Below are 13369 nucleotides of genomic sequence, written 5' to 3'. Positions count from 1 at the left end.
AAATACAGGCTACTGTCCCACTGGCCATCCATCTAAAAATACATGCTAATCCTTCCCCTGATAGCTATAAGGCCAGGTGCTACAGGCCACACCTATGAGATGCAGGCTTGCTTAAGGTCCTTCTGTCCACTGTGCACCACCTATATCCTCTTTGATATTGGCAAGCGTGTGTGGGAATCAGTTGAGACTGATAGAAAATAGAACGTGTCCCTGACCACCTTCCCTTGACTCCGGGGATAGGAGTTGACCATGGGGGTGGCTTTGTACAATCAATACAAATCCCTGGCTATACAGATGCTTGTTCTGAACCGGCTCCTGAACTCTCCTTTGAGAGCCTGAAGTCAGGGACTGGGTATCAGGGAGAAAAGTAGAGCAGAGTAAATATGGCTTCTGCCCTGATCCTCACACTTTAAAATTTATACCTTGATTATGTGATAAAATTTTGGGATGAGCTGGATAAAGTGACTGCCAAAAAGGAATCATGATTTCTGGTTGATGCTCCCCAACATCTAGCCAGTTTATGGTCAATAATCCCATCTAGTAAGTTAACTCATGAGTTATCTAAGTATATGTTTTGCTTCCAGTTTACCTTGAGGGATACACCAAGAAGTTTCACGGTTCAAGGTCAAACATTTTTGGCTGCTTTACTAGCATTTTTAACATTGCTTTTATGGGTGCTTACTTGCTTATATCTGCCTAAAGTACTTTTCTGGATAAAGTTACATTGGCCCATGTTCTCTGGCAGAGAACTCGAGGGCCTTGACTGTCCATGCAATGAAGTGGACACTAAATTCTCACGTCAACAGAACTCCCCACATGTGCTCAGTGGACTAACATCACTTGTGACTTACTTCATCTTATCTTTCCTATTTACATTTTCCACTTTAATCTCTCTCAGTGCCAAATTCTCTATATGAAAAATGAGATAATAAGCCTATCATGAGAATTTAAAAAGATGTATATAAACTGCTTTGTATTCTCTGGTACACATACTTAACATATTGTTAACAGTAGCCAACGTTTAGTGAGGGCTGACCATGCACCATGACTTACTCTAAGCACTCTGCAAGTGTATTTAATCCTCATAGAACTCTATGAGGTTGGTGTTGGTATTACCCCCATTTTACAGATGAGGAAACTGAGGCCCAGAGATGTTAACAAATTTGACCAAGGTCTCCAATCTATCACAGGTAAAACTTGGATTTGAACCCAGGCTCCCCGACTCTGAGCCCGGGCTCTTAACCCCTACTACTATGGTAGCTACTCCACTAAAGCTATTTTTTTAAAAATAATTTCTCTTGTTTTTCCTATTATTTATTTATTTATTTATTTTCAGAGGCTGCATGCAGTTACATTTAGGGTCACTAACTTACCCAGAACTTCCCAGTTTTATAACTGAAAGTCCCATCTCTCAGGTTACCAGTCAGTAGTTTTATTATTATGTTGTTTATCTTTGCAGCAGGACCACTGCTTGTACATATAGATACCCTTGTGCAAATTAGGAAAAAGGGGTATTCACTTACATTCAACATACTTTTAATCTTGTATCCATTACATTTATGTAAACTACCTTAAATCCTTCATGGTAGAAGATGGGGTAAGAGAAACAAATATAGAAACAGACTTTCACACTGTATTTAACACATTAAGATCTATGGATAAGTATTAATACATGTGTTACCTTTATATCCTTGTTCTGTCTCCCTGAGATCAATTTTGGTTATTGGTTTGAAATCAGTATCCCATAATCGTATACACCCATCTCGTCCACCAGTGGCAAAGCCTTCTTCGCAAGCATACATGCTGAAGATTCCAGCCTGTTGATTAAGGCAGATAATACTCAATGCTGCAATTGTTCTAAACAGTCATTATAGCTGGATCTTGACGATAAAAATACAAAACAAAGCAAAAATAAAACAAAAAACAAATCTCTTGCTCTCTATTGAAATCCTGGCAATAGAACAAGTAGCCATTTTAGCTAGATTAAAAATTCATAATATCACTAAAGCAAACTAGTTCAAGTGCTCCTTTGCCACGATTAAACTAATAACAGGCTGTAAAAAAAATTCAGGAATTCCTTGGCTAAAGCAAATATAAAAATCATAAATTTCTTTCTGTGACAGCTAATCATTATAAAGACAATGGTGGCGGTGTTTCACATAAATTCCTTTTAAAACAAGTAAAGATATGCGGGCTAGGAACACAAACACTTCTATAGGGACGATGGTGACAGAAATGCATCCCAATGAGCTCAAGCACGCACCATCTGAGCCTAAATGGAAGCATAAATTACACTTGTGTTAGCTTGTTAAGCATTATTTGAAGACGCTTTTCACCTCTGACGTGGTTTCACAACTTAAAGATGCTTTTCCATGGAAAATGTGTTACAAGAGTATAATGTTGACATAATATCCAGTGTAAAGAGAAATTAGGTTACTAACGCAGCTGTTTTTATGAATGAGGACCAATACTGACCTTTTGTTTCAAGAGCTGTTTCATAATTAGCGAAGCCAAGAAAACTGGTCTTCAACATACAAGACAGTGAAAGTTCTAAAATTTCATAGCTCTTTTGCTAAGAGTTGCTGAAACTTTTCTTCAGGTTCACAGTAATAGGGCAAAAAGCTAAAGGTCTGTTGAGTTTCTGATAACATTTTACCAAATTTCCATTTATTACAACAGGCTTTACCTTTCACATCATCTCCCCATTCTTCTGGTCATTTCTACTTTATCATCTATAGACACAGCAATATAACTATTTTAATATATGTCAGAATTCAGCAGAGTGCTCAGAGTCAAGTTTGTCCTTGTTCTTACAGAGCAGACCATCAAAAGAATTTATCAGTGGTTTTTGTTTGCATTTTAAGAAATTGTGATGTGGACATGGAGGTGACGCTCTCTCACTCAGATGAGGAAAATCTACCTTATTAACCACTATAAAAATAACAGCTGTCTCCACCCTTGCTATTCAACATATAGGCCACAGGCCAGCAGCAGTAATGTCATCCCAGACACACTGAGTGACAGTCTGCATTTTTTAAACATCTTTATTGGAGTATAATTGATTTATACTGTTGTATTAGTTTCTGCTGTACAAAAAAGTAAAGCAGCTATACGTATACATATATCACCACCTCTCCTCCCTCTTGCGTCTCCCTCTCACCCTCCCTATCCCAACCCTCTAGCTGGTCACAAAGCACCAAGCTGATCTCCCTGTGCTATGTGGCTGTTTCCCACTAGCTATCTATTTTGCAGTTGGTAGTGTATATATATCAGTGCTATCTAACTTCGTCCCAGCCTACCCTTACCCCTTCCCCGTGTCCTTAAGACCACTCTCTACGTCTGAGTCTTTATGCCTGTCCTGCTCCTAGGTTCTTCATAACTTTTTTTTTTAGATTCCATATATATGTGTTAGCATATGGTATTTGTTTTTCTCTTTGACTTACTTCACTCTGTATGACAGACTCTAGGTCCATCCACCTCACTATAAATAATTCAATTTTGTTTCTTTTTATGGCTGAGTAAAATTCCATTGTATGTATGTGCCACATCTTCTTTGTTCATTCAACTGTTGATGGACACTTAGGTTGCTTCCATGTCCTGGCTATTGTAAATAGTGCTGCAATGAACATTGTGGTACATGACTCTTTTTGAATTATGGTTTTCTCAGGGTATATGCCCAGTAGTGGGATTGCTGGGTCATATGGTAATTCTGTTTTTAGTTTTTTAAGGAACCTCCATACTGTTCTCCATTGTGGCTGTATCAATTTACATTCCCACCAACAGTGCAAGAGGGTTTCCTTTTCTCCACACTCTCTCCAGGATTTATTGTTTGTAGATTTTTTGATGATGGCCATTCTGGCCAGTGTGAGGTAATACCTCATTGTACTTTTAATTTGCATTTCTCTAATGATTAGTGATGTTGAGCATCCTTTCATGTGTTTGTTGGCAATCTGTATATCTTCTCTGGAGAAATGTCGATTTAGGTCTTCTGCCCATTTTTGGACTGGGTTGTTCGTTTTTTTGATATTGAGCTGCATAAGCTGCTTGTATATTCTGGAGATTAATCCTTTGTCAGTTGCTTTGTTTACAAATATTTTTGCCCATTATAAGGGTTGTCTTTTTGTCTTGTTTATGGTTTCCTTTGCTGTGCAAAAGCTTTGAAGTTTCATTAGGTCCCATTTGTTTATTTTTGTTTTTATTTCCATTTCTCTAGGAGCTGGGTCAAAAAGGATCTTGCTGTGATTTATGTCATAGAGTATTCTGCCTATGTTTTCCTCTAAGAGTTTTATAGTGTCTGGCCTTACGATCAGGTCTTTAATCCATTATAATTTTGTGTATGGTGTTAGGGAGTATTCTAATTTCATTCTTTTACATGTAGCCATCCACTGTCCCAGCACCACTTATTGAAGAGGCTGTCTTTTCTCCATTGTATATTCTTGCCTCCTTTATCAAAGATAAGGTGGCCATATGTATGTGGGTTTATCTCTGGCCTTTCTATTCTGTTCCATTGATCTATATTTCTGTTTTTGTGCCAGTATCATACTGTCTTCATTATTGTAGCTTTGTAGTATAGTCTGAAGTCAGGAAGTCTGATTCCTCCAGCTCCATTTTTCTTTCTCAAGATTGCTTTGGCTGTTTGCAATCTTTTGTGTTTCCATACAAATTGTGAAATTTTTTGTTCTAGTTCTATGAAAAATGCCAGTGGTAGTTTGATAGGGATGGCATTGAATCTGCAGATTGCTTTGGGTAGTATAGTCATTTTCACAATGATTCTTCCAATCCAAGAACATGGTATATCTCTCCATCTGTCTGTATCATCTTTAATTTCTTTCATCAGTGTCTTATACTTTTCTGTATACAGGTCTTTGTCTCTGTAGGTAGGTTTATTCCTAGGTATTTTATTCTTTTTGTTGCAGTGGTAAATGGGAGGGTTTCCTTAATTTAATTTTCAGATTTTTCATCATTAGTGTATAGGAATGCAAGAGATTTCTGTGCATTGATTTTGTATCCTGCTACTTTACCAAGTTCATTGATTAGCTCTAGTAGTTTTCTAGTAGCATCTTTAGGATTCCCTATGTATAGTATCATGTCATCTGCAAATAGTGACAGTTTTACTTCTTCTTTTCTGATTTGGGTTCCTTTTCTTGCTTTTTCTTCTCTGACCACATTGGCTAAATCTTCCAAAACTATGTTTTATAATAGTCGTGAGAGTGGGCAACCTTGTCTTTTTCCTGATCTTAGTGGAAATGGTTTCAGTTTTTCACCATTGAGAATGATGTTGGCTGTGGGTTTGTCATATATGGCCTTTATTATGTTGAGGTAAGTTTCCTCTATGCGCACTGTCTGGAGAGTTTTTATCATAAATGGGTACTGAATTTTGTTGAAAGCTTTTTCTGCATCTATTGAGATGATCATATGGTTTTTCTCCTTCAATGTGTTAATATGATTTATCACATTGATGGATTTGTGTATAATGAAGAATCCTTGCATTCCTGGGATAAACCCCACTAGATCATGGTGTATGATCCTTTTAATGTGCTATTGGATTCTGTTTGCTAGTATTTTGCTGAGGATTTTTGCATCTATGTTCATCAGTGATACTGACAACCTGCTTTTTAACAAGATCTCCAGGAGATTCATAGGCACATTAACGTTTAAGAAATGCTGGTTGGGCTTCCCTGGTGGTGCAGTGGTTGAGAATCCGCCTGCTGATGTAGGGGATACGGGTTCGTGCCCCGGTCCGGGAAGATCCCACATGCCGCGGAGCGGCTGGGCCCGTGAGCCATGGCCGCTGAGCCTGCGCATCCAGAGCCTGTGCTCCGCAACAGGAGAGGCCACAACAGTGCGAGGCCCGTGTACCGCAAAAAAAAAAAAGAAATGCTGGTTTAGAAGATGAAACTGACGATGAAATACTTCTAGTTTCTGTCAAGCTGGTACTGCTGAATTACAACACTAATCAGTCAATCGATAATTGAGACGAAAGCTAATTAAGTTATTAAGCTTTTGAAATATTAATTTCTTCCAGGTGAACAAAAATAAATAGGGAAATCCTTCATGAATGTTTAGTGAGTGTTCAGCAGAACTGGCTGATCTTAAAGCAACAGGGCAAAAATACAGAGATTTGTGACTTTTTACTTATTTAATAAGTCATTCCCAAACTTCTATACGGAAATACTTACACTATGTGCTCCTTGAATGGTGCGGACTAAATTGAGCCCTTTCCAGACATAGATGTCGCCATTTAAAGCACCAGAGTAGGTGATGTCTTCTTTGGCACATGCAAGGCAAAGGATGGTCTGAAGATCCCCTGTTTTGCCAAATATCCCTCTTTTTGCAGTCAGGGCATTTCCACATAGTGTCCAAAACTAGAAAATAAGTGATAAAATAAATAGATCCAAAAAAAAGAGTATTCTGATGCATCTCATTATTGGTATTTATTTGCTAATGTTTCAATACATTTTACATAATTTACTATAGGTGCACTAGATACACATAATTTAACTTGTTTTGTTATAACGGCAGAGAACTGCAAAACATTTTAGCCAACTACTAGCAGTAAAAAAAAAATAACAATATTTTTTAAACTCTCAAAGTTCCAACATTCCAAAACTTTGCTAAATGTTTAATGTTCATTTTTTTGTTTAATTTCTTGTCAAGTTATAGCACTAGTATAGGTTCACTGTAGAGAAGTTTAGAAACAGAAAAAGTGAAAAGAGGAAAATTGGAATTATTCACAACCTCCTGTTAACATGTTGATATATCTTCTAGGTATTTTTGTTGCACGTATATATATATGCATTTAGAAATAATTTCTAACTAAAAATTACATAAATCTTCACTGCAGAAACATTACTCAGAAATGTTTCTAAATATAGGTTATATTTCATATAGCCAAATAACTGACTAGGCTTTTCAGTTTTAGTTGCATAATTTATTATGAGGGAGACTATAAGCATAAAGGTTGAGCTGCTTTATAGATAGCAGCAGGGAGACTCCCATGGTTATGTAGAAATTAAGTATTCCATTCTGACATATTTTCTTTCAGTATGTGAACTGGTATAATTTTACTGCCATGTACGTAGCCTCTCACAATTTATAAAGGCTCTTTACATGTGTTTAGTTATTTGATCTTCATAATACCCTTACGAATAGGCTAAGGCAGATATTATTATTACACCCATTTGGAAAGGAGAGAAAGAAGGCATAAGTGACTTGCCAAAGGTTCATCAGGGGTTATACATGAGAAAGTACTGAAATATTTGCCTTGAGAACTTTAAATCCAATGAAGAAGATACATATAAAACAAAAAAAGATCATTTGAAGGCAGCATATTCAGACTGCATACAAGTGGTAAGGAAATTTGAAGATAGAGAACCATGTTGAATTAACTGGAATGAACAAGAATAGGATTTGGATCATTGGTGAGGAAGAAACTGCATCGTGGTTTAGGAGAGCAGGGTTAGGTGAATCCAAGTGACAGGAAATGTGTGCGGAAAAATTAGTGACAACCCTAATATTCTGTGCCTGCAGGAGAGGAAAAATGACGGTCCTCCCAGAGTGGTTGGGTACTCGAGGAAGCAGTTCTAGATGGGTGCACCCCTCAGGAGGGCCAGGACTCAGGCAGCTGTGGAGGTGGTGGCCCTTGGGGAGAATGAGAGAAAGATGTGCCATCATCTGAGACTATACAAGATTCTTCTCTCATTAAGTATCAACTCTGGTGATTTGCTTCTTTGGCTATTACTGATTTTACAAAAAGGCACTAAAGTATACATCAAAAGAATAAGAACAATCTGGGGAAGGATAGTTAGGTATATGCCTTGGGAAAACATTTAAGTATTAACTTTGAACCTGAACAAACTATGAGACATAAACAACTACTGGTTGTACCTACATGCCAAGGAACTTGCTGTTACACGGTGATGCTTAAGGCAGACATTTATCCTTCTATTATCTCCCCATGCATGAAAATTAAAGGAAGCGTAACTATTTGGTAATTATTATCCCTTTAACTTGGGATGTGTACTTTGGCCTGAGTTGTTGAAATATTTCTAGATGGACAACCACAAAAAAGAGAGACTTATCCCTACACAAAGATTTTTTCTGATGAAATCACCCAGTCAGATGGCATAATGTCAACATGAAACATTCCAGATAATCAGATGATTCTCTAAAAAGGCATATATAGCTGTAATGACAGGATAGGCATGAGAATTTCTGCAGAAAATGGCAAATCTGAGACATTATCTCTTCTTGAGAAGCACTTCATGTTTGGAAAACAGTGACAGATTAGGGTAGCAACACACCATTAACTCCACATCAAATGAAAGCACATTGTTTATCTTCTCCAATCTCCATTCACAGATTGTAATGCAAATTCTGTTAGAACTGGCAGGTACTTGGGAGCTCATCTGCCCCTAAGTAATCGCTGAGGTCCCTTCTGTCTGCGACTAAAGAATGGAGAAAGAACAATAACAGCCAACAAACCTGGTAGGCTCATTTCCTGTAAAACCAAGCAAGCAGAAAATGCTCAACTGCTACTGTTTTTCAAGCATTCATTTCAGATAATCATAATTTGCCTGTTTGCCAAACACTGGGGATTGTAAAATGAGAAAGAATTTTACCCTAGCTACAAAAATTTCACGTAAAAATATTTTCTTGGGGGCTTCCCTGGTGGCGCAGTGGTTGAGAGTCCGCCTGCCGATGCAGGGGATACGGGTTCGTGCCCTGGTCCGGGAAGATCCCACATGCCGCGGAGCTGCTGGGCCCGTGAGCCATGGCCGCATCCGGAGCCTGTGCTCCGCGACAGGAGAGGCCACAACAGTGAGGCGCCCGCGTATCGCAAAAAAAAAAAAAAATTTTCTTGGAGTGCATTAGAGATTCTGCATTCACCTTGTGACTGGAATGATTCGTTTGATGTTAGGCGGCTTTGGGGAAAAAAGGTGGGGGTCCTGGAATTGCATGTAGAAAATACAGATAGTGAAAATAATTTGTTAAAGCCTGCTGAAATTTGTTGTGGATTTCCTTCTAAACAAAATTAATAAAGAATAAAGAATGACATAATTAATAAAGAATCTGCATTTGCAGATTCTTCCATTTGAGGTAAAAATGCTTGTTTTTGCTTAGAAAAAAAGCCTAGGTCTGCCAAAACACAATTAACAAATTTAACAGGACAAACAGCTCTTAGTGTTTTCAAATGAGGTTCCAGGGTTCTATCTGTCTCTGCTTTTAGAATCAACTGATTAAAGGAGTTACCCAAAGATGGAAAGAAACAGGGAAACTGGACGAATCTATCAATTAAAGCAGTTAATCTATTATCTTTGATAATCTGGTTTGGGGGTGGGGACTTAAGCCAAGATAGATCATTAAAGAAATAATTGCTAAGAGAAAAGAGCTTGTCAAAGGGAGCCAGAAACGGAGTTTAAATCTTATCTGTGCCACTATTTTTGTAGACCTAGGAAATGGGAAAAGAAATTAATATTATTGTGCCCCTACTGGTTCCATACACTGTTTAATGTAACTCTTAAATTCAGGAGGTAGTTATCCCCACCCCCCTTTTTATCCTGTCTTTTTTGTTTTTGTTTTTTTGGGAAAGAAAGAAATTCAGTCTCGGAGATAAAATAGCTTTCCCAGAATCAAGTAGAGGGAGACAGAACCAGGATTCAAAGTCAAACAACCTCCTAGGTCTTGGCTTCCTCACTGTGGAATATGCAAGTTGGCTGAAGGCTCCCTGGTCAGGGTGCCAGACTTCCAGAGAGCCACCATGGAATAATGGAATCCGGCTCATCTTGAGCTCATGTATTTCTTTGCTTGTGGCTGAAAGAACAACTCAGTGCCTCTTCCATATGTTATGATCAGAAACTCATGCTGGCAGATATATATTATATCCTTGGTTAATTAAAAACTGTTAAGGGAATTAAGATGTAATGGCTACCATGTATTTCATGGCCAAAATTTTTCAAAATATTTGTTCCCTTGGAAAGACAACTAAGATGTTCTTTGGTGATGAAAAAGTTGATAATCTGTGAACATGTTAATGGGCCAAGGACCCTTCTGCTCCCCAGACCTATGATTCGATGGGTGACCAGTCCCTGCCTGTTAACTCCTGACTGAAGGGCAACCCCTTCCCTGGGTTCTGCTGCCTTCCAGGCCCACCCTACCAAACTCACCTATCCATTAAGGCTCAGCTCAAATAGCATCCCTTCCTGAACCACTTAACATTCCTCTAACCAGTTGGGATCTCTCTGTTATCCCTAGAGAATTTTGGTTTTGCCACTCTTACAGAATGTTCTATTTCAATGTTTTAATTGCTCAGTTTTAAGCAAACTGAAAATCGGGTCAGTTTTTATTCTATCACATGGTACAAACTCAACTAATGTTTATCAAATTTAATGAGTTTTCTAGTCTTTCAGTTGGACTGTATAAATTATGAGAAAGGATTATCCAACTACTGTTGAAGCAAAAAGTGCCTTCATTTCAGCAAACATAGCCTCAGGTTAAAATCAGCTCTCTGCACAAGGATTATAAAATGTTTATGAAGCCCTAAGGACATGTGACACCTTTGAAGAGTAGAACCTATAGACTTATCTTTTTGTCCCCTGTGTTTCCATTACTTTTTTCTTATTTTGGAAGAAATGCATGTTATTGTAAAATAATTTTAAAATAATGGGAAAATTTAAAAACTATCAACTCACTACGCAAGATAACTGTTTAATGTTTTGGGATAGTCTACCAATTTTTTCCTACACAAAAATATACTTTTAAAGTAAAAAAATCAAAGCCACAAATTTATCCCACCCAGAAGTAGACTGTAAATAGATCTTAAATATGTCCAATAATATTAAATAATCCTCTAAAATATGACGTATGATTGCACAGTATTTCTTCATATGGATATACCATATTTTATTTAACCACCTGAGGGCAGTTAGGGGGTTTCAGGTCATCTTTTGTTTGGTTTTATTTGCTATTGGTAAGTTATTCAGCAATGAACCAGTGCTTGGTTCATACTCCTAAGAATTTCCTTGGGATAAATTACAAGATATGACATTACTGGCTGTGCTTACTTTGGCAGCACATATACTAAAATTGGGATGAAATTACTGTTTCAAAGGGTATCAACATTTCTAAGGTAATTGACAGGTATTGCCAAATTTCTGGACTGAAAGACTATACTCATTTACCCTTCCACCAGCAAGGTTTGAGAGTGTTCATTCCCCAAATCTTTCCCAATACTGGATACATTTCAATCATCATTTTGATATATTAAAAACACTGTTATTTTAAAATGTCTATTCCTTAATTATTAATGAGTCAGCATTTTCATGTGTCTATTAGCAGACAATTGAGAAAAATAATGTGGACATTCTTTGTCCATTCTATAGATTTGCTAGAATTCTTTATATTTCAAGAACAAGCCAACATTCTATGCCTTGTTGCCTATACTTTGCTAGTTTGTGGTCTGCCTCTTTTGTTTCTTGGGGGTAGTGGGAAGGTAAACAGAATATTTTAATATTTGTATAGTTGAATCTATAGTATTATCCTTTGATGGAAGAAATTTTCATCTATTAGGGTGTGGGGAAGCCATTCTGGCTTATACATGATTTGGCCTGAATTTTATGTGAACTAGAACAGCCTGACATATGGCCTGTCAAACATACATTGTACATTTGCTTTAACCATTAAAGAAAAGAATGCATTATCCAGAAGTAAAGAATGTTCTCTTTGAACACAGGAGTAAATGCCTACCCTTCCACGATGCCCATGTTAGTACTCCTTCAAAGACAAAGTTCCCTTCCCAGAAGTCAAGGTCATGCTGACTCTCTGTGTATGTGCTAATCTGAAACTACACATCTCTGTTGAAAGCTTGAAGGAATGTACCCTGTCATGTTTGATGTATGTATGTCCTTTGTTCAGAGAAAATATAAAACTGTGTTGAAAACCATGTTTCTCCAGAGTGCTTTCTTCCTTGGTGGAGACTGCACTCCCGGGCCAGTCCTCAGCTTGGCTGAAATAAAACTCCCTTCTATTCCTTACTGTAGACTGTTTATTGGTTATTTGTGTCAAACACCTTTATGGCTTATTTGCTTTTACATTTAGAAACACCTTTCTCCAACTTGAGAGAAATTAAATATTTACATATATATTCCTCTATTCTATAGTTTTTTTTAACATTTAACTCTTTAATTCATAAATAATTTATTTTAGTATATGCTATGAAGTAATGACATACAACTAGAATAATAAATTTTTCTAGTGCCCACTTGTCAGACGTACTATTATTATATTCTAAATTGTCATACATATTAAGGTCTATTTCTCAGCTTAGTTTCTTTTTTGTTGGTTTTTATTTATCCTTACCCCAGTCTTGTACCATTTTAATTTTTGAAACTTCATAATATGCTTTAGTAAATAGTAGTGCATTTTCCTTTTCATTATTGTTTTTTGTGCCAAGGTTCTTGGTTGTCTTTCATTCTCATAGATTAACTTAGAATAACTTAAAGGGAAATGCTGTCAGATAACAATAAAGCTTATAAAGATTTTCATTGAACTTGTATTAAATATAAATTAACTTGGAGATAAATAATGCATGTATCATTTTTACACTTCATGTCCGGAATCAATGTTGTCTCTCTCCATTTGCCCAGGTCTTCTTTTACATTCCTCTATAAAGTTCTATGATAGTTTTTAAATTAGGTCTTGCATATTTCTTGTTATGTTTATTTCTGAGCATTTTATCATGTGTCCCTTTCTAACCATTAAGTAGAAATAATGGGAAGGATCACGAAAAACTAGACTAAAAGACGAACAAAAGAACTGGGAAACAGGAGGAGTTGGTTGGAGGAGTAACACAGACATTTCCTCTGTTCACACAGAAATGCACCATTTTTGTAGCAGCAGAGGTCCACACATGCTCTGTTCCAACAAGTAACCCTTACACTCTTTTCTTTATGGACTTTAACTTATATTATCTACAAACCTATAGACAGAAGATCCTGGGCCGTATCCCAGGGTCCAGGAGAAATTTTTGTTATGTCAGAGGAAAGGATGTCTATGGTGTTAATTTTGCTACCTGTGTAACAAAATAGAGAGGAGCAAATAGACAGAGGCAGGTCCTGCTCCACTAGTAATATTCCAGGCTGTGTAGTCTACAGGAAGCTAGGCATTTAAAAGCCAATGGCCCAGGTAGGTTTGTACTATATATCGCTCTCCTTCTAGGTCCATCACAACATGGCATCTTTCTTCTAAAAGAACATATCAACATATCAAAAAGTTTTGACATGCAATATGTATAAACATTCACAATGAAAAAACTTAATTCACAAAATTAAAATCAGAACTGTTTTAAAACATGCAATCCTAAAAGTATTAT

General features: G+C 37.1%; 1 protein-coding gene across 1 annotated transcript in view; it reads right to left on the bottom strand.

Moving 5' to 3' along the window:
* The window catches only part of EML6 (EMAP like 6), a 280775-nt gene that overhangs the window by 153206 nt on the left and 114200 nt on the right, over positions 1–13369 (bottom strand). Inside the window, exons 6-7 of the mRNA XM_027131630.1 lie at positions 6180–6365; positions 1682–1817 (exon numbers count right to left, since the gene is read on the bottom strand). Of these exons, the coding sequence (XP_026987431.1) occupies positions 1682–1817; positions 6180–6365 (322 nt within the window). The remainder of the gene's footprint in view (positions 1–1681; positions 1818–6179; positions 6366–13369) is intronic.

This window comes from Aethalodelphis obliquidens, unplaced genomic scaffold, assembly GCF_003676395.1.
Source record: "Aethalodelphis obliquidens isolate GAN/ISIS:26980383/991018 unplaced genomic scaffold, ASM367639v1 scaffold40, whole genome shotgun sequence".
Lineage (NCBI taxonomy): Eukaryota > Metazoa > Chordata > Mammalia > Artiodactyla > Delphinidae > Aethalodelphis > Aethalodelphis obliquidens.
The sequence above is the reverse complement of the archived record's forward strand: the minus strand, read 5'-3'. Positions and strand labels throughout refer to the sequence as shown.